Source organism: Epinephelus lanceolatus, chromosome 24 (genome assembly GCF_041903045.1).
Source record: "Epinephelus lanceolatus isolate andai-2023 chromosome 24, ASM4190304v1, whole genome shotgun sequence".
Taxonomy (NCBI): domain Eukaryota; kingdom Metazoa; phylum Chordata; class Actinopteri; order Perciformes; family Serranidae; genus Epinephelus; species Epinephelus lanceolatus.
In genome coordinates this window covers 5,695,170-5,714,823 of record NC_135757.1, presented here as the reverse complement: position 1 = coordinate 5,714,823, position 19,654 = coordinate 5,695,170, and the positions used below count along the sequence as shown (strand labels likewise).

At 39.7% G+C, this 19,654-nt stretch overlaps 1 protein-coding gene across 2 annotated transcripts in view; it reads right to left on the bottom strand.

Annotated features, from left to right (window-relative positions):
• Positions 1-19,654, bottom strand: part of LOC117250242 (inactive dipeptidyl peptidase 10-like) — a 91,288-nt gene that overhangs the window by 40,400 nt on the left and 31,234 nt on the right. For both annotated transcript variants that reach the window (XM_078165934.1, XM_078165935.1), the window contains exons 2-3: positions 13,131-13,245; positions 12,920-13,015 (exon numbers count right to left, since the gene is read on the bottom strand). In XM_078165934.1, coding sequence (XP_078022060.1) covers positions 12,920-13,015; positions 13,131-13,245 — 211 coding nt within the window. The remainder of the gene's footprint in view (positions 1-12,919; positions 13,016-13,130; positions 13,246-19,654) is intronic.

Sequence of the window (19,654 nt, the reverse complement as noted above, 5' to 3'; positions counted from 1 at the left end):
TCATAAGATGTAAAGCTGTGCACAATATAGGTCTCTGAAGAAAAAGCACAGCTGCAGATAATAAAATGAAAGATGACTTTCTTAATTTTATACATGGATTTCCTTTACACTGCAAAAAATGTCATAGAGATGGCAGAATATTTATTTTCTGTACAAATATTTCTATCTATATGTACATACCAAAGGAACCAGTGGTCTCTTTCTTTTGCCAAAGTAAAATGTTGGCGTTTTAGGTTTGTGCAAATCACAATGTTACATTTGCAAGTTTCATACGTGTCATATCAACATTTCTGAAGTGATGTCGTATATGACCTGACTAATAGGGGTGTAAATCACCAGCTTCATCCCGATACGATATTATATCGATTTGTTTGGATGACGATACGATGTTGTCACAAATGTCACAAAGTCTGTCACGATACGATTTTGATTCGATTCAATTCAGGAGCCTGCGATCGATATGACGTGATATCATATGCCCATCTAACACAATCATTTACATCAGCTCACAAAAACAACTAGAATATGATTTGACCATTTTATTTCTGAGCTCTGTTTGTTGTTTGAGCGGAGGCGCGCTTGCCCAGAAATGGTGACACAGACGTGACATGTGAATTTCAAAATAAATGTGTATCTTTAAGATGACGATATGGATCGATGTTTTCATTTTGCATCGATATAATCAGATCGTTAATCAATGAATCGATGTATCGATGTGGATCAGTGTATAGCTACACCCCTACTGACTATGTCATTGGGAAGTGGAGGAGATGGTGGATGGTGAAACACCTGACAAGCTGCAGACCACAGACAACTGAGACATCACTGCATTTCCTGTCAGGGTCGTGGCTGGAAAAGCATTTGCTTTTACCAAGACATCGCTGCATTTCCTGCCAGGATAGTGGCTGGAAAAGCGGTTGCTTTTACCAAGACATCACTGCATTTCCTGCCAGGATAGTGGCTGGAAAAGCGGTTGCTTTTACCAAGACATCACTGCATTTCCTGTCAGGATAGTGGCTGGAAAAGCATTTGCTTTTACCGAGACATCACTGCATTTCCTGTCAGGGTCGTGGCTGGAAAAGCATTTGCTTTTACCGAGACGTCACTGCATTTCCTGTCAGGGTCGTGGCTGGAAAAGCGGTTGCTTTTACCGAGACATCACTGCATTTCCTGCCAGGATAGTGGCTGGAAAAGCGGTTGCTTTTTACCGAGACATCACTGCATTTCCTGCCAGGATAGTGGCTGGAAAAGCGGTTGCTTTTACCAAGACATCACTGCATTTCCTGTCAGGATAGTGGCTGGAAAAGCATTTGCTTTTACCAAGACATCACTGCATTTCCTGTCAGGGTCGTGGCTGGAAAAGCAGTTGCTTTTACCAAGACATCACTGCATTTCCTGCCAGGATAGTGGCGGGAAAAGCAGTTGGTTTTTATCGAGACATTGCTACATTTCCTGCTGAGTTACTGGCATGAAAATTGTTTGTTTTTTACTGAGACATCACTGCATTTCCTGCGGGGACAGTGGCCAGAAAAATGGTTATATTTCCTGCCAGGATAGTATCATAAAAGCAGTTGCTTCTACAAAGACATCACTGCATTTCCTGTCGGGATAGTGGCCCAAAAGCGGCCATTTCTACCATGACATTTTCTGCCAAGGTAGTGGCAGAAAGAGTGGTTGTTTTTACAGAGATATTGTTACATTTCACTGCATTTCCTGCCAGGACAGTTCCCAAAAAGCATTTTTTATTTTTTTTACCTACACATTGCTGCATTTCTTGGCAGGATTGTGCCCCCTAAAACTAGTATTTCAGTCACCTATAACAAAGTGTTTTTTGTGCGTAAACCTAACCACACATTAACCCTTTGAAACTGAATTGGCTTAATTTTTTTTTTTTTTTTTTTTTCCAAAAACATGGTATGAAGGCATTGAGAAATGTATGAATTGGCCCAAATTAGCAAGATATTAAAACATTGTGACTCTAGTAACTCTAGTAACTAAGAAAATACCCAAATTGAGCCAAAAAGGAAAAGCAGAAAAAAAAGAAAATTACGTGGAAAATAAGTAAAAAAGAAAAGTAAAAAACACACTTTTAAATAGATATTTTTAAATATATTTAATTTTTTTTTATCATTTTCTAATAACACTTTTCTAACTATGCTCATTGCCTTTTCCCCGAGTTTTCTAGAGAAGTCACAACAATTTTTTTTGCTTAAATGTTTAGTCATCTGAACACAGTACAAGAAAAGAGATGTTGATCCAGGTTTCAGTGTATCCACTACATAACAACGTTTGAAGAGCGTGTGTTTATTGCTGTTTTAGTTCATGTGTTGCAGAAATATTAAAACCCACAATGACAGAAGAAAATAAACTGTAAGAGAAATAGATGCTGCTGAGAGGGCTTGTGAAGGCAAACAGGATTTCTTTCAATGTTTGATTTGATTTAACAATTCTGGTGCATCTGCTTTACTTCCAAGCTCTTTCTGCAAGTATGCAATGTTTGACTTTAAATCACCGACTGTTTCGAATTCTGAGCGTCCTCATCAAACTGAACCAGGAGCAGCTGCGTCTCCATTCCCTCCCCACCAACCTCCTGAAACTCATTTGGAGTGAATTTGTGGCTGATTGCAGGGGAGGAAATCACTCGCTGCTGCATTAGAGCACGCAGCTTTCAGGCTTTAAATGTGCATTAATAAAGGAGTGCTAAAAAGTAAAATGTTGATGTCAGAGCATGAAGGTGAGGTTCATGTGAAGGATGCATCAGACTAAAATAAAACATGGAGCAACTTTACACTGGCACAGACAGCAATATTTGGCAATTCCTTTTCATTTATTTTGATGTTTTGAAAAGTCACAAAATGTCTTGAGCTGATTTTTTTTAAATGATCCTGATGATTAACATTCCCAACACCGAGAAGCTCAATGAAAACTAACTGGAATCCCCTGTGTATCACTAATAGAGTAGCTGAAGAGAGGACTCTCCTCTCGGTATTTATGCTTCTCCGCATATTTTACATAACATGATAAGTAATGCATTATTCATGTTGTTTCACTCATATGGGTCACGGCTGAAGATGTAGCCTATTGTTTGCGCAAACCTCATTAGCAATCATGTATGACGAGCCAAGCAGCGTGAAGCACTCATCCATAACACGCTCTGATGGGACACACACACACATATACACACACACACAATCTTCCTCTCTTATGTAAGCACGTGGATGCTGTCTTCGACTTAATCTGATGTAAACAAGCTCTGCTTCACATTAACGATACCTTAAAGACACACATGAATAATTCATTGAAACAGTGACCCTGTGAATATACAGCGCACAGGAATGTCAACATTAATAATGAGTAATGAAACCAAATCGAGTGAAAGGTGATTACATGGGTCACAAATCAGTGTGGCATACATAATGCTGATGATGATGCAAGAAAATCAGAGCAAAATAAAATACCCATAATACTGCTTCCTGAGTCAACACAGCGAGACATATTGTTATGTTTGTTGACAAAATAACTCTGCTTAGTTAAGCTAACCAGCTGCTGGTGATGGCTGCAGATGTACCCATAGACTGAGTAAAACAATGGACATACCAGGAAGTCACTGGACTCTGATTTTAAAGCCTCCAATAAAGGTCTGGAGTGACCATATTTGGATGAGAGGGTGGAGCTCTTGAGAGCCACCTTGGGTCGGAGGCGAGTCGGCAGATAGTCTGTCACGACGAGTCCTCGTGTGTGAACAAGCCTACGAGCAAGTCGCCCCCTCGTCTGTGACTGGGACTGGATATCTGGCATGCTAGAAAACTGGAGAAGTCTGACACGACTGACAAAGAGCATCAGCCAATGAGAGGCGGGATACGTCCCACGTCAGCACGCAGGAGGACGGAAGAATGTGAGGAGGACAAGCCGGCAAGCACCAACAACGGCGGCGTCCACAGGATCATGGGGAGTGCGTTGTGTTTGGACCCAGAATCTTTACGATGTGTCGTCTCCAAGTTTGGTGATGTCACCGGTGGAGAAATCTTGTGGTGTGCACACACAGATTGTAACGCAGTTGGCGAGACTCCCGCTGACAGAAACACACATCACCAGATATGAACACTCAAAAGACTACGATACGATTACGACGCAAATGCTTAGGCTTAACCCTAAGGCGAGCAGCTTGTTGATGTGCTTGGTTAGCTCAGTCCATTTACAGTCAGTGTAGTTAACTGTACAGTACTAATGTTAATGCTAGTTTTCTTCTGCAAAAAAGAGGCTTAAAACCGTTAAAAATCGGAAAAACTGAACACCCGACCCGACCCTGAAAACACACTGATACAGCGCCAGCTGTAGTCTTCACTCTGTGAATCTGGGGTTACGTCATGGTCATGTTAGCAACCAACACTTTAGCCGTGGTAGCGTCGTGTCAACGGACAGCACCCACCTGTCACTCAGTGTGTTCCTGCCCTTCATTTTGCAGATCTTGCATATCATTTAAACATGTGAGTTCTACAAAATAACCCGCCGTACATTTGTCATGGAATAAAATTAGCTATAGGGACTAAAACTTTTTTTGCACCAGCTCTGTAAACATATAGTAAGCAGGACATTTTAGCATGAGGAACAAGAGGAACTGCAGTTTTCGGCACTTCAGCGTCAGCTTTAAATTCAGCCCTGGACCTTGCTGCTGTATTAACCAAATACACACTTGTATGAGACTTGTATCGATCTTTTCATTGAACTCTTAGCAAGAAAGTGAACAGAATTTCAAACTGTAAACAAAATCTGAAATTCAAACACATGTTCTATATCTTTGAGAAAATATAAATACTCGGGATCTGATCCGTCTCATTTATCAGCATTCATCCCTCATCTGTGTTTGTGCTAAGTTTAAAGAACGTGCAGTGTGCAGTCAAGAAGAGATTTGGCGGCTGATTGATTGTTTTGCTTTGCTTTCCTGACGGCTTTGGGAATATTGTCTCGATATTATTCAGCCCTTGTTTTAACTCAAGGCGCCACAATCTCACATCCTAATTATTTCTTATATTTTTGTAGTTTTTTAAAAAAGTATATGGCTGTGATTTTGACATCCTGAGGATCACCTGCCTCTCTCCTCTGCGAGCGCCTCTTGTGCTGTTAAATTAGGGATGAGCAGCGATTGAAGCCTGACGCGGATGTGAGAGGAGAGAGGAGGAAATGAGCTGGAGGTTGTCAAGGAAGCAATTTCTATTACGGACATGTTTGAATTACGCCGACAACACCTCCAGGAGGCCCGGCAGTAAATCCAACCCCCAGACCATGTTCATCTACTCGGGCTCTCATCGCAGCCCGTGTAGGGTTGATTTACACCACACAACATGTCAGCTGGTAATTTCCCAACTTCATCATCGATCTCAATAAAACGGCTAATAATGGGACGGCTGACCCTGTTGGGTTGAAAAATTTATTATTGTGGCACAAAACAAGTTACGACTCATCCTCCCAGGTAATGTAATACACACCTCAGCTAACAGCTACACAGTCAATCTGTCACTTCATGACTAATCTATCTGGTCTGATTGATCGTGTATCTCATGTGCACACTAACTATATATCAAATAAAGGTGTGGACACACATTCTTTATGTGGCTGATCCCACTCTCATGTCTGTACATCAATGCAATGTAAAGCCACCAGCAGCAGTCCTTTAGTTTAATGGATAGGACAGCTAAGTGTGTGAAGGGCCCAGTGGTTGCTGGGATTTTCTAGACATGACTTGACATTATCTTACTATATAATGACGAAAACTGTGTGTGTGTGTGTGTGTGTGTTCCACGTTTTTCTCCTCACTGACTTGGTCAATCCATGTGAAATTTGGCACAGTGGTAGAGGGTCATGGGAGGATGTGAATGAAGCAATATTGCATCAGTTGGCCAAAGGGGGGCGCTATAGCAACCGATTGAAATTGCAAACTTTGAATGGGCATATCTCATGCCCCGTATGTCGTAGAGACATGAAACTTTGCACAGAGATGCCTCTCCTCATGAGGAACACATTTGCCTCAAGAACCCATAACTTCTGCTTATATAGCTTTTCCACCATTTTGAATTTTTTGAAAAACACTTCAAATGGATCTCTTCCTAGGAAGTTTGAGCGATCTGCATGAAACTGGGTGAACATAATCTAGGGACCAATATCTAAAGTTCCCTCTTGGCAAAAGTTGGAAAACTTACTAAAACTGAGCTTCTATAAGGCAATGAATATTGCGGAGGGCGTGGCTCATCACATAAAGGTGTATAACATCTCAAGGGTTTCACCCATCACCACGCAACTTTGTAGGCATATGACCACACATAATCTGAGGGGACCCCTCCATTATTGACCCCATCAAACAAAATGGGGGCGCTAGAGAGCTCATTTCTTATCTAGGCCTAACCGCCATATGGATTTTTACTAAACTTGGTAGATATGTAGAACAGGACGCCTCAAGGTGCCTGGAGAAATTTAACTCTAATTGGCAACTGGGTGGCGCTATAACAACAGAAAAATGCTTCAAAATGGCTAAAATGTGACCGATCGCTGTGGCTCCCCCTGTGGACCAATGTTTGGTATGACTAAGTCATGGTATGGTATGCTGTACTCAGTGGGTATGGGGACTTGTCTTATTAATTTTGAAGCTGATGCGGATGAAATATCTGGCTCTTTAGCTGATGAATACTCGGCTATGTTCACCAGCTAGTTTCTATCTGCTGGTGCTCAGTAGGAAATATACAGTTGCTTTTCAGAGCATTTTTTGCGGGAAACAGCTGCCAGTTGTGGGCTGAAACACCAAAACAATTGGCTCAAAGATGCTAAAAATGCGTCATAAAAATTCTTTGTGGGGTCATGCAAATAGTCATGTGACCCATTGGTTAAATAAATATGTTGTTTATAGTTGTTTTAAATGACACGAGCTAAAACTGCTCAAGACTGAAACGGATTCATTTGTGATCTATTGTTCAGATCCAACGTGTCCCCGCTTTTAGGGAGTGAAATAAGGTCCTCACAAGCACACTTACACCTAAATCTGTGTGTGTGTGTGTGTGTGTGTGTGTGTGTGTGTGTGTGTCTGTGTGTGTGTGATGTCCCCACCAGAGCCCATAATGAGAAGCCACAGGCCACAGGACTAGTCATTAGTATTATCTCCCTGTGGAAGCGAAGGACACGGCAGGCAGTGGATCTCTGTTTCATATCCAGAGCAGGAGGGCCATATCTCACTGTCTCCCTCCACCTCTGTCCTTCTGTCACTCCCTGCAAGTCTCCAGGAAGGCGTTGTGGATATATTTAGTCATCTGCTTCCCTGAGTTTACCATTAAAGCTACAATTTAGCCGTCGTGTTGTCAACAAACCTTCTCTCTGCTCGGCTCCTCCAGCTATAGCTGCTATTTTCTTTCTCTTTCCTCCTTAATCTCCTTTTTCCCCCTTCTCCAAGACGCAAACACAATCTGTCACGCTGTCAAGGCGCCAGTTAAACAACACGGATATTTGAGATTCTCCACATTTGCACTTGAATACGAGAACATGTGGAGGAATGGCGCTCTGTGCATGGTGACAAAATAAATCCCTCGGTCACAGATCGAGGCTGTAACACCTCCGTCTTATGTAACATGTGAATGAAATGTAATGAGGAGGTGTTGGCGATGTGGCCCGGAGGAAGACTGGGGAGGAAGGTCAGAGAACTCAAGTGGAAGAAACATTTCCCCTGCTGTGAGGGGAAGAAATGTTGGGCAGCTGAGAATTTACTGCTGTTATTACATCTATCTGAAGCCTTTGCTCAAAGTGAAGAGAATGTGATGCCGTTACAGCCGCTGTGCAAATGTCCTCCTCCAAAATATGACGCAGTCAGAGTCAACAAAACTGCCTGTTTAGGTTTAGAAAAAAAGGTAAATAAATATTGTTAAAGAATTCCAGAGAACAGACGTGTACAGCTCGGCACTCCTCCTCTTCATGCAGTGCAGCCCCAAACTGCACGTCAGTTTAGTTTAATTTAATTATCAGACACAACGTGGGAGACATTGAACATTATTTCAAGCTGAGTTTTGGTTGAAAAAGACACGTGCGAGTAGGAAAGTTATTTGTTCGGCATCTGTCTTTGCTCGCACTAGGCAGCTGGTGAGCAAGAATCTGGCAGAGTCGAAGGTAGACACTGTCATTACTGTGGCTGTCCGTGAAGGCAGATCGGGGGGTGACGTGATGCTGCTCTGCAGGGCACTTGATTTGTGTGCAGCTGACACAAGGTAAGGTTAAAGGAAATGACCACTTTAGAATGAAAACACAGACAGTACTTACTGACCCTCATGCCTGCAAGAAGTCCAGTGTAGCTTTTGAATCCACAAACCTCGTTCGGGGTATCGGAGGATAACAGCTAGCCGGATTTTTCCATACACTTGAAGTGCATGGAACCCACATTTTGAAAATCTAATAAAACTCTGCTAATGCATTTCAAAAACATCAGAACGGCTCGTCCGTCGTAATCCAAGTGCCCTGAAGCCTCGGCATGCAAAACTGACTTGAAAAGACGTAATTTACTCCACTTTTATAGCATCATTTCTCACCGTGGTCAGTTAGCGAGAACTAGCACCACCACTAGCCATCAGCTAGTCTCGCGTGAGTTGCCATGTAAACACAGCACTCCTGCAGGGCGTGCTAACTGACCACGGTTTAAATTCAAATGCAGTTGTTGGGCATACATTCTCGGAACCCATCGGCTGTATTCAGCGTCTGACTTCCGGCAGACGGCGATACAGCCTCTGGGGGCAGACCCCCGATTTTTTGGCATTCCAGTTTGATTTGGGTGGAGGAGGTGAATTTCCGTTTCCGACTTCCGTTTATAAATAAGTAAAAATGCTGAACCATTGCAATGGATTCAGAGTTTGCAGTGACGCCAATTATGTTCCGTCTCGTTAGTTCACCGCACGGAGCGTTTAACCTGGCAACAACTGCAGCCGGCTCAAACGTGATTGGTCAATATCACGCGGACTACAAACAGCCTACAACTGGAAACCAGGGCTCTTCTGCTCTTCTTCCGGAGGCAAGATCTCCGGGGTTTGCCTACAGACTCTACATTCACTGAATGTAGAGTCTGTATATAGAGACTATTGGGCATACAACACACTTTTCTTTGGGATTTAATGCCATGGACCAATTTTAAAAACTAAAATATAAACTTATTAAAAGACATGGACAAAAATATGTCTTGCAAAAAGGGCGCTCATCAAGACAGAAGGCAAAAAGGCAGAGAGATGGAGGGATCAAACAAACACACGACTTTGACCAAGGAGACCTCTACTCATGGCCTATGTGAGACCAAAAGTCAACGTTAACGTTATTTTAACTACACAATATAGGATGTCACGTGACGTGTGTGACACACATGACACATTACAAATCAGCTGTTCGTATTATACAGTATTTGATGTGCACCTGCTAATGTGCGCTCTCATCTTTTTTTCTTTTTTAACTTCATATGTATAGCTGTTTCATCAAAACGAATATTTTTTCAAAAATAATACATCCACAGAACGTCTAGAAAGGTGTAGAATTAAATTCTATATTTTCCTGAAAAAAATAATTACAGTAGAGAAATAATTGTGTTAGAAATTTTTACGGGCCCATAATATGTCAATATTATGATTTGTTTAGGTGGCAACCTGCAGAATTGAAGAATGGAGCGAGAGCGGGAAGTATGAAACCTATATCTATCCCCTTTAAGATCCAGTCGTTCGGGAGGTTTTCACCAGGAGCTGAAATATCCGCTCTTGGATCCTGGAGGGGCTAAATACAGTGGCCAATGTGAACATGTGATATCCCTATCTGGAGCCAGTGTTTGGTTTGTCCATTCCGGGCTAATGTAGAAACATGGAGGTGCATAACAAGGACCCACTCCCTGTGTAGATATAAACAGATCATCCTAAGATAATAAATCATAATCATTTTTCAGGTGTTTAAACACTTAAGAAAACATACTTATTATGTTTAATTTCTGCCAATATGTCCCTCTAAATCCTACACACTGGACCTTTAAATATGTCGCTTAAAACAGAAATCCATGTAGAATTATGATCTTTGCAAAATATATTTGCTGACATTTAATTTGTTGACATTTGGTGACAGGGTTGCTGAACATATTTTGGTCGGAGAGTGACTAAACCCAATAAAGTGCATCCAAAAAGTGCCTGTACACGAGGTGCAAGCATGTATTTAATATGCTTATTTAACATAAATAGTGTTCTCTGACAAATAAAAATTACATATTAATGGGAGGGAAAGTTGCAGAATCACACATAAGAAAATGGATGCAGTTTATGGTGCATGAATACGCAGGTTAATCCACGTCCCGCTGCTCTAATGCAGCACTCTAACTGCTCCAGCTTCCAGTAAAAAATTTAAGGTTGATTAGGAGATTTTATTGGGTACATTTTATGCATGCTGTGGATTTGCATCTGAAGGAGCTGAAGACTCGGAATAATTTAGCAGAAAAGATCCGATCATCCGGCTCATTGTTATTCAGCTCTTATTTAAAGATTTATCTTTACTGGCTTTCATTATTTAATGGCTGGGATTTCACATTTAATTCAATCTACTTGAGGACTGAACGTGGTGCAGTGGTGGTGCCACACATGTATTATTATTATTATTATTGTTATTATTATTATTATTATTATCATCATTGCTTGAATATGCTTCTCACAGGGTGGGAGGATGTCTGACCTGAGTCACTGCAGGCTGTTGATTCAATGTGACACTGTGAGGCCATCTGGACATGCAGGACATGCAGGTCAGCAGCAATTTATGCACGTCATGCATGTGTTATGATAAATAATTGAGATATGTTTCAGGAAAAAAATGACATCCTGAACATCCTAAAAAAAAAGCTCCTGACTTAGAAACTCAATATTTTACTTTGTTTTATACATGTGAAACATTTAATTAAAATAAATTACATTTCTTTCTATGTATTTTAATTAAATATAATTCTTAAACTAACTCAAAATGTAACTGAATTTGAATTTGACTTCTTTTTGATTTTTTTATTCAATTCTTAATTTATTTAATACTATTTATTTTTCATTTTTAATTAATATTTAAATTTATATTTATTTATTTTTAAATTTAATTGTATCACAATAATTATAAAAGCAATTCAATTTGTCATTATTTTACTTTTTAAAATGTAACGTGTTAAGTTTTAGTTCTTAATTTCATTTATGGTTTAATTTTTAATTGATTAATATTTAATCCAAATAGGATACATTTTTTGTTTTATTCCATTGAATTTTTAAATTGTATTTCATTATTTATTTAAATCTAATTTAATTTATTATTTGATGTTTTTTTTTTAATATTTACATTTTAGATGATAACTTATTCATTTAAAAATGTAATTAATCTGATAATTTTTTTATTATATTTATTTTTTAAAAACAGACTGTTTTTTATTTAGCTTGTTTTAGCCTGTAAATTATTTACAGTTTATGTTTGATTTCATTAAAGTTTTGATTTTATTTATTTATACATTTTGTTTCTTTATTTAAATCTGATTTAATTTATCAAATGATACAATTAAATTTTTAATTCAATGCAGGGAGTTTTTTTCAGGTAATTTAACTGAAACATTAATTAGATAAATAATTAAAATGTACTTGTTATACTGCTAACTCAATCTATATTTTAAAAAAAAATCCCCTATATATAATTTACATTTAATATGATTAGCTTTTCTGTCATTAACAAAGTGAAGAGCATTGTTAATGGAGCAAGACAAAGGAAAGTGAGTTTTCCTTCCTTGTATATGAAATTATCAGAATTCACTGTAACTTCACAGCAGCTCCTTTTATAGGCCAACACCTTGGTGAATTAATGGTTTTAATTTATATGGATTTAACACTGCCCACCTGTAATGAAACCACGGGTGGAGGAATTCTCATTTTCTATTAATGCACTTCCCACAGTGCTCTGAACATTTCACCAGAAGAGAACATGTTTTTCCTTCCTTACATATCAAGGTGAATCCAGTTGATGTTTCATGCCAGTCTGAAGATCTTTATTTCGGTGAGTTCAAACTCTGCCTCCTCCAACACTGAAGCAGTTGTTCTCAGTGAGAAACGAGCGTAAAGGTGTTAAAACCCCGCTGATTTCAAACCGGCTGTCCAACCTGAGAGTGTTTTGAATTTCTGTAGCTGCCAGACACGACCAGCTGTTCCATCCAAGCTGAAGAACAGCCGACAAAAGAGCGCACATATTTCATTTTCAGGGGATAAAAATACCAAACTGTGCTCACAAACGTCACCTGCCTACTTTCTTCTCAAAGTCACACTGTTTTGTTCCCCTCTGTTACATCACCGTCACCGCTTCCTCGCAATGTCACGCTGTCCTCACCTCCTGATTCTCTACCTGAGATACATCACCTCCGTGTCTCTCCCTCTTGGCAGACTTGTGACACAGCAGGCGAGTCTCTGCATGAGTTTGCCTCGCAATCAGAAGCCCCTTTTTAGACAGGAAACATTGACAGAAGAAGATTTTAAACTGATTTCCTGACACATTTCTCATCAGTTTCATCATTTAAAGCAACACCCGCTGACTTGTGAATAAGAAGCTGAATTTACAAGCAACAAAACGCACTGCTGCTCAGTTCACTCGGCCTGAAATCACCCAGAATGCACAGCAGCTACTTTTTTCTTGACCAGAAAAACTACACGTTCACATACAGCTGAAAGCTATACAAGTTCACAGCCGTTTTCTGGAGCCTGTTCAGATGGATTCTGGGAATTGTAGTTCAAGCTTTCAGCAGAGTCACCACATGTCAGATACAGTCAGTATTTATGAGAACGCCTGCAATTTTTTTTGCCTGCCTTCCAAGCCAGAATTATTTGTATATAAATAAAATGTGCTGTAATGTTTTCCTTGCGCTACTCACCACTGATCCATGTGGCCTCGGGGTCATGGACGCTGAACTCCGCTTTGTACAGATCAGCCACAGTCAGCCCGGACTTGCTGCTGCTGGGGAGCTCCGCTGGGAGAAAACACAGTCACCTTAAAGTCAAATCCAGCCTGTTTTTACACCTTCATCGCTAGCGACAACAAACTGAAGACTGAAAAGCAGCACGTTAGCACCTATACATGCATACCAGGTGTGAGGACGACCACCGACATGGTGATGAGCGAGCAGACCACCACGATCACCAGCAGGGAGATGGCAATGCCCTTCCAGTTCCTCTGCGGTGGGCTGACGTCCACGAACTCCTGCAGATACAAACGCAAAAAGGAGTTAGCATTGTTGCATCGAACCCCTAAAATGTCTGACCTTGACGATACGGACTATACGAACTGTGCAAAGTTTGTCGCGACAGAGGTGTTTTCACACTCCTCTACTGAAGGGGGCGACGTTTGCGCACTTCCCTAAAATCTGAGAGATAGCTAGATTAGCAACCTCACAAATACAAAAGCAGTGTTGATTTCGTTGATGAAAATCGTTCATCAACAACCTTTTTTCCATGACGAAAACAAGACAATGACGAGCAAAAGATAGATCCTGATAATAAAAACTAAGATGAAAGCTATGCTTCATTTTCGTTGAGGAGACCTGGTCGACTTGTCGATTATTTGGTCGCTATGCTCCAACCAAATTCTCATTGGTCAAATAATCGCCGTGTTACTTTAATAAGTGCTATACTTCGGATTTATCCTGGGTTCATACAATCTGGAAATCCATCGGTAAAAAAAAAAAAAAAAAAAAAAATTTTCTTCCTTTACCTCTGGAGGCACAGCCCGGAGTTTTTCGACTAACGGAAGTGCAGGGGCCTCAGCGATTGCTCACACCCTTCACTTCCGGCAGTGCCCCCAGGGAATCGCCGTGTTGTTTACAAATACTTCGGGTAGAAAACCAGCAGAGTTTAGCTATATATCACATTTTTCACGTCACTATATCACCGTGTAGACTAATCTGATGTTTGTTAAGTCAATAAACACAATGATTGAACAAACATTACTATTTCTGTGTGCACGTTTTGTAAATAATAACAATAATAACATCGTAGATTAGCTGGGCTAACCGTTAGCTGTTAACGTTAGCCATTAGCGGTGTCTGTAATAACCATAGACTGTATACAAATAAGGTAATAACTCAATAAACGGTCCGTGAATAAAATATTTTTTCCAGCGGATATCTTAGTTACAACATGATTGAGCTAGCAAAGCAGTTTTGTGTTGCTATGTGTGGTATTTATTCAGTTATGGGAAATCACGATGTCTAGAAAGCATCAGTGGCTGCAGCTGACAGGGACAGTTAGCAAAGCTAACATCAAGACGTCATCTGTTAAAAGCCTCCCGTTGTTGGATACGACATGAAACTACTCCAGTTAGCTCAATCATGTTGTGACATCCGCTGGGAAAAAAAAAAAAAATTCACGTTGACGAGACGGCGTTTTGGGTGGAGCAGTCGCTATGAACGCGGAGCTTGCTGTTTCTGTAGGTACACATTTCCTGGGGACACCTGCACGTCTCGGCCACGCCCCCTCCCTTGTGATTGGCTAAAGTGCAGCATCGTTCAAACTCAAAGCCCCGCCCTCTCCCCCCTCTCTAGTCGTCTTTCACACAGGGCTGCTGACAGATTCTACAATGTAAATTGCAGAATCTGTCTTGAGAGATTAGGCTTCACTTGACTAAAGAAAAAGTCCGCTAGCTGCTAGGCTAATTTATACAGTGTAAAATGCCATAGGCTTGTGCTAATAATGTTAGCATGTTGTATTTGTTTGGAAAACGTGTTTAGTATAAGACAGTTGTTTTGTCAGTGAACCTTGTGAGCTGTAATGGAGCAAATTATGTGCAGTTATCTTTGTTAGATGTTGCTGTTGTCCCTGGTTTTATATGAGAAGAGGAAAAGTCCGTTAGCTGCTAGGCTAATTTATACAATGTAAAATGCCATAGGCTTGTGCTAATAACGTTAGCATGTTGTATTTGTGGGGGAAATGTGTCCAGATAAAGACAAGTGTTTGTCTGTGAATGCTGCGAGTTATAGTGAAGCTGATTTGTGTACTTGTGTTTGAAATAGTCTCTATTAAGCCATGTTTAATGTGTGTTTAATGTGTGTTTTGAATCAACTATATAAATAAAGCTTGATTTGAACTAAACTTTACAGGACTGAACACAGTCCTCCACCGCTGACTAGTGTTTTGGAGGAGAAAAAGAAAAACTGTAAAGCATTGACTTGTGTTTCCTCTTCTTTCCAGTTTGTACAGTACATTCTGTTTTGGTTGACAGATTATTCCAATCCTGTATTACCTCTCCCAAACTCCACAGTGAGAACAGCTTGTACATCATATTTAAAAACTGATGTCCGATTATAAAACCAGTGTCTAGAAAAATACAATGAAATAAAGGTCAACTTGATTTATGAAAGAGAACATATTTCATGTTTTTATGTGACAGAAGACATAAAACATGATGATTCAGGCAGACTTGTTAGCAGTCGTTCCAAGTACACGACTACCAGATGAATTGATTTTTGAATTTTGTAGTCCAGCTCTTCTTAGAACTGGACGGTGAAAGGAGACAGACACTTATGCAGCTTATCCTGTCTAGACAGAGCAGTTATTATCCACCAAAAGAGCCATCGGAGTATAAAGCTTTTTCTGCGCACACACACACACACACACATAAAGAAAACACTTGGGCTTGACATGAAAAATGTAATTTGAGGTTTTGATTTTACAGCCTTTCAGATGATGCTTTTAAAAGACGTCCAACTCTGTAATGTGATGACATCTCTGCCCCACCTGTCAAGAAGTTACAGTGTTACATCATTTCGCCGGACTCATCTTTTCACTCTGACTCCAGGCGAGGATGATGAAAGTTACCTGTAGACTTTAAAAAGGAGAAACTGATGCAAGGAGGGCTTTTAGTTCAACCCCGGATTCGGCAACAACAAAAAAACGCGTGGAAGAGGTTTCCAGCAGCGACACTGCAGGGAACTGTAATAGGTAGCTGTCATATGGTGTTTAGCTCACCATTCTTCAGAGCTTGAGAAAAAGACAGAGTGATACATCAAAGAAGACAGTGTGAAGCCTCTTGCACACATCAAATGTGTCAGGTTTAATGTTGACTTTTCCACCTGCGCCGCTTGTTTCTTGTTGTGGTTTTAGAGACGTGAGTAAGAGTCACATGTTGCATTCAAGGCCTGGGATTTGTTATTGCAGAAAGAGGCAGAACCACTGGAACCAATTCACAGACAAATAAAACACAGAAAACTTTGATTATATCATCACAAAAACCACCCCCATTAAAAGATAGTTATTTTTGTTGCTACAAATATGGCTCACAATGTCCCAACCTCTCGTTAAAAATATCCACTTTTATCTCTACAAACTTGGCTGGAAATGTCAAAACCCCTGCACAAAATATCCATTTTCGTTGCCACAAACACAACTGGCTATGTCCGAAACTGTCATTAAAAAAACCTGCTTTTATTGCTACAAACACGTCTGGAAAATGTCCTGAAATCTTGTTCAAAAAATATCCGCTTCTGTCTGGAAATGTCCCAATCTCTCTTTAAAGATATCTGCTTTTGTTGCTACAAACATGGCTGGAAATGTCCTGACCTCTTGTTAAAAAATAACCACTTTTGGTGCTACAAGCACGGCTGAAAAATGTCCTGAACTTGAGAAAAAAATCTCGCTTTTACTTTGACAAACAAGCTGAGAAATTTCTCAAACTCTTGTTAAAAATAAAAAAGGGGGAAAAAAAGAAAAAGAAAAGCTTTTGCTGCTACAAAATGGCTGACAATGTCCCAACCTCTCGTTAAAAAAATAACCACTTTTATCGCTATAAATATGGCTGGAAATGTCCCAAACTCTTATTAAAAATATCCCCTCTTGATGCTGCAAACACATCTGGAAAATGTCCTGAAATCTTGTTAAAAAATATCTGCTTCTATCGGTTCAAATGACTGGAAATGTCCCAAAATATTATTAAAAAAGTCTTGCTTTCGTCTCTACAAACACAAATGGAAATGTCCCAACCTCTCGTTAAAAAATAACCACTTTTGATGCTACAAACACGGCCGGAAATGTCCCAAACTCTCCTTATAAAAAAATTAGCTTTGTTCGCTTTAAACATAGTTGGAAATGCCCTGAACTGTCATTAAAAATACCTGCTTTTGTTGCTACAAACACATCTGGAAAATGTCCTGAAATCTTGTTCAAAAAATATCCGCTTCTGTCTGGAAATGTCCCAACCTCTGGTTAAAAGATATCTGCTTTTGTTGCTACAAACTTGGCTAGCAATGTCCCAAACTGTCAATAAAAAACACCTGCTTTTGTTGCTTTAAACATGTCTAGAAATGTCCCAAACTGTCAATAAAAAACACCTGCTTTTGTTGCTTTAAACATGTCTAGAAATGACCCAACCTCTCATTAAAGGATATCTGCTTTTGTTGCTACAAACATGACTGGCAATGTTCTGACCTCTCATTAAAAAAAACTTAATCGCTACAAATACGTCTGGAAATGTCCCAAACTGTCATTATAAATACCTGCTTTTATGGCTACAAACATGTCTGGAAAATGTCCTGAAATCTTGTTAAAAAAATATCCGCTTCTGTCTGGAAATGTCCCAACCTCTCATTAAAAGATATCTGCTTTTGTTGCTACAAACATGACTGGCAATGTCCTGACCTCTTGTTAAAAAATAACCACTTTTGACGCTACAAACACGTCTGGAAAATGTCCTGAACTTGAGAAAAAATTCTCGCTTTTGTTTCGACAAACACGCTGAGAAATTTCTCAAACTCTTAGTAAAAATAAAAAAGGAAAAGAAAAAAAAGTTTTGCTGCTACAAAATGGCTGACAATGTCCCAACCTCTCGTTAAAAAATAACCACTTTTATCGCTACAAATATGGCTGGAAATGTCCCAAACTCTTGTTAAAAATATCCCCTCTTGATGCTGCAAACACATCTGGAAAATGTCCTGAAATCTTGTTAAAAAATATCTGCTTCTATCGGTTCAAATGACTGGAAATGTCCCAAAATATCATTAAAAAAGTCTTGCTTTCGTCTCTACAAACACAACTGGAAATTGTGGACTTTTGACGCACAAACACGGCCGGAAATGTCCCAAACTCTCCTTATAAAAAAATTAGCTTTGTTCACTTTAAACATAGTTGTAAATGCCCTGGAAATGTCCCAACCTCTCGTTAAAAGATATCTGCTTTTGTTGCTACAAACATGACTGGCAATGTCCCAAACTCTCCTTATAAAATATGAGCTTTGTTCACTTTAAACATAGTTGGAAATGCCCTGAACTGTCATTAAAAATACCTGCTTTTGTTGCTACAAATGTCCCAACCTCTGGTTAAACTGCTCCCTTTTGTCGCTACAAACTTGGCTAGCAATGTCCCAAAATGTCAATAAAAAACACCTGCTATTGTTGCTTTAAACATGTCTAGAAATGTCCCAACCTCTCGTTAAAAGATATCTGCTTTTGTTGCTACAAACATGACTGGCAATGTCCTGACCTCTTGTTAAAAAATAACCACTTTTGGCGCTACAAGCACGGCTGTAAAATGTCCTGAACTTGAGAAAAAATTCTCACTTTTGTTTTGACAAACACGCTAAGAAATTTCTCAAACTCTTGTTAAAAATAAAAATATAAAAAAAACGCTTTTATCACTACAAATATGGCTGGAAATGTCCCAACCTCTCGTTAAAAAATAACCACTTGTGACGCTACAAACACGGCCGGAAATGTCCCAAACTCTCCTTATAAAAAATTAGCTTTGTTCGCTTTAAACATAGTTGGAAATGCCCTGAACTGTCATTAAAAATACCTGCTTTTGTTGCTACAAACATGGCTGGAAATGTCCCAACCTCTGGTTAAACTGCTCCCTTTTGTCGCTACAAACTTGGCTAGCAATGTCCCAAACTGTCAATAAAAAACACCTGCTTTTGTTGCTTAAACATGTCTAGAAATGTCCCAACCTCTCGTTAAAAGATATCTGCTTTTGTTGCTACAAACATGGCTGGAAATGTCCTGACCTCTTGTTAAAAATAACCACTTTTGGCGCTACAAACACGGCTGGAAATGTCCCAAACTCTCCTTATAAAATATGAGCTTTGTTCACTTTAAACATAGTTGGAAATGCCCTGAACTGTCATTAAAAATACCTGCTTTTGTTGCTACAGACATGGCTGGAAATGTCCTGACCTCTCGTTAAAAAATACTTGTTTTTTTTCCCTACAAACAGGGTGGGAAATGTCTCAAACTTTTGTTACAAAATAACCACTTTTATCGCTACAAATACGCCTGGAGATGTCCCAAACTGTCGTTGCAAAACCCACTTTTAGAAACACCTGCTTTTGTTGGTCTCCAACAGTGGTCTGCTGCTGTTGGCTGTTGGGCAGCCATCTCACCTACATGTAGGTGTCACACCATCCACCATCCCCTCCCCCTGATGAGAAACTCAGCTCGTATACATGTGATCTGAAATATGTCATGTGCATAAAACCTGCGATTGTATCATATCCATGGTTTGCTTTTACAATGTACAATGCCAGCATTTCATTCTGGTGACTGCGCTGGTGCTCTAAGTCATTAGAAAAGTTTTAAAGATACTGACTGTTAAAGAACATCACCATCACATACACAGTAGATTCACTA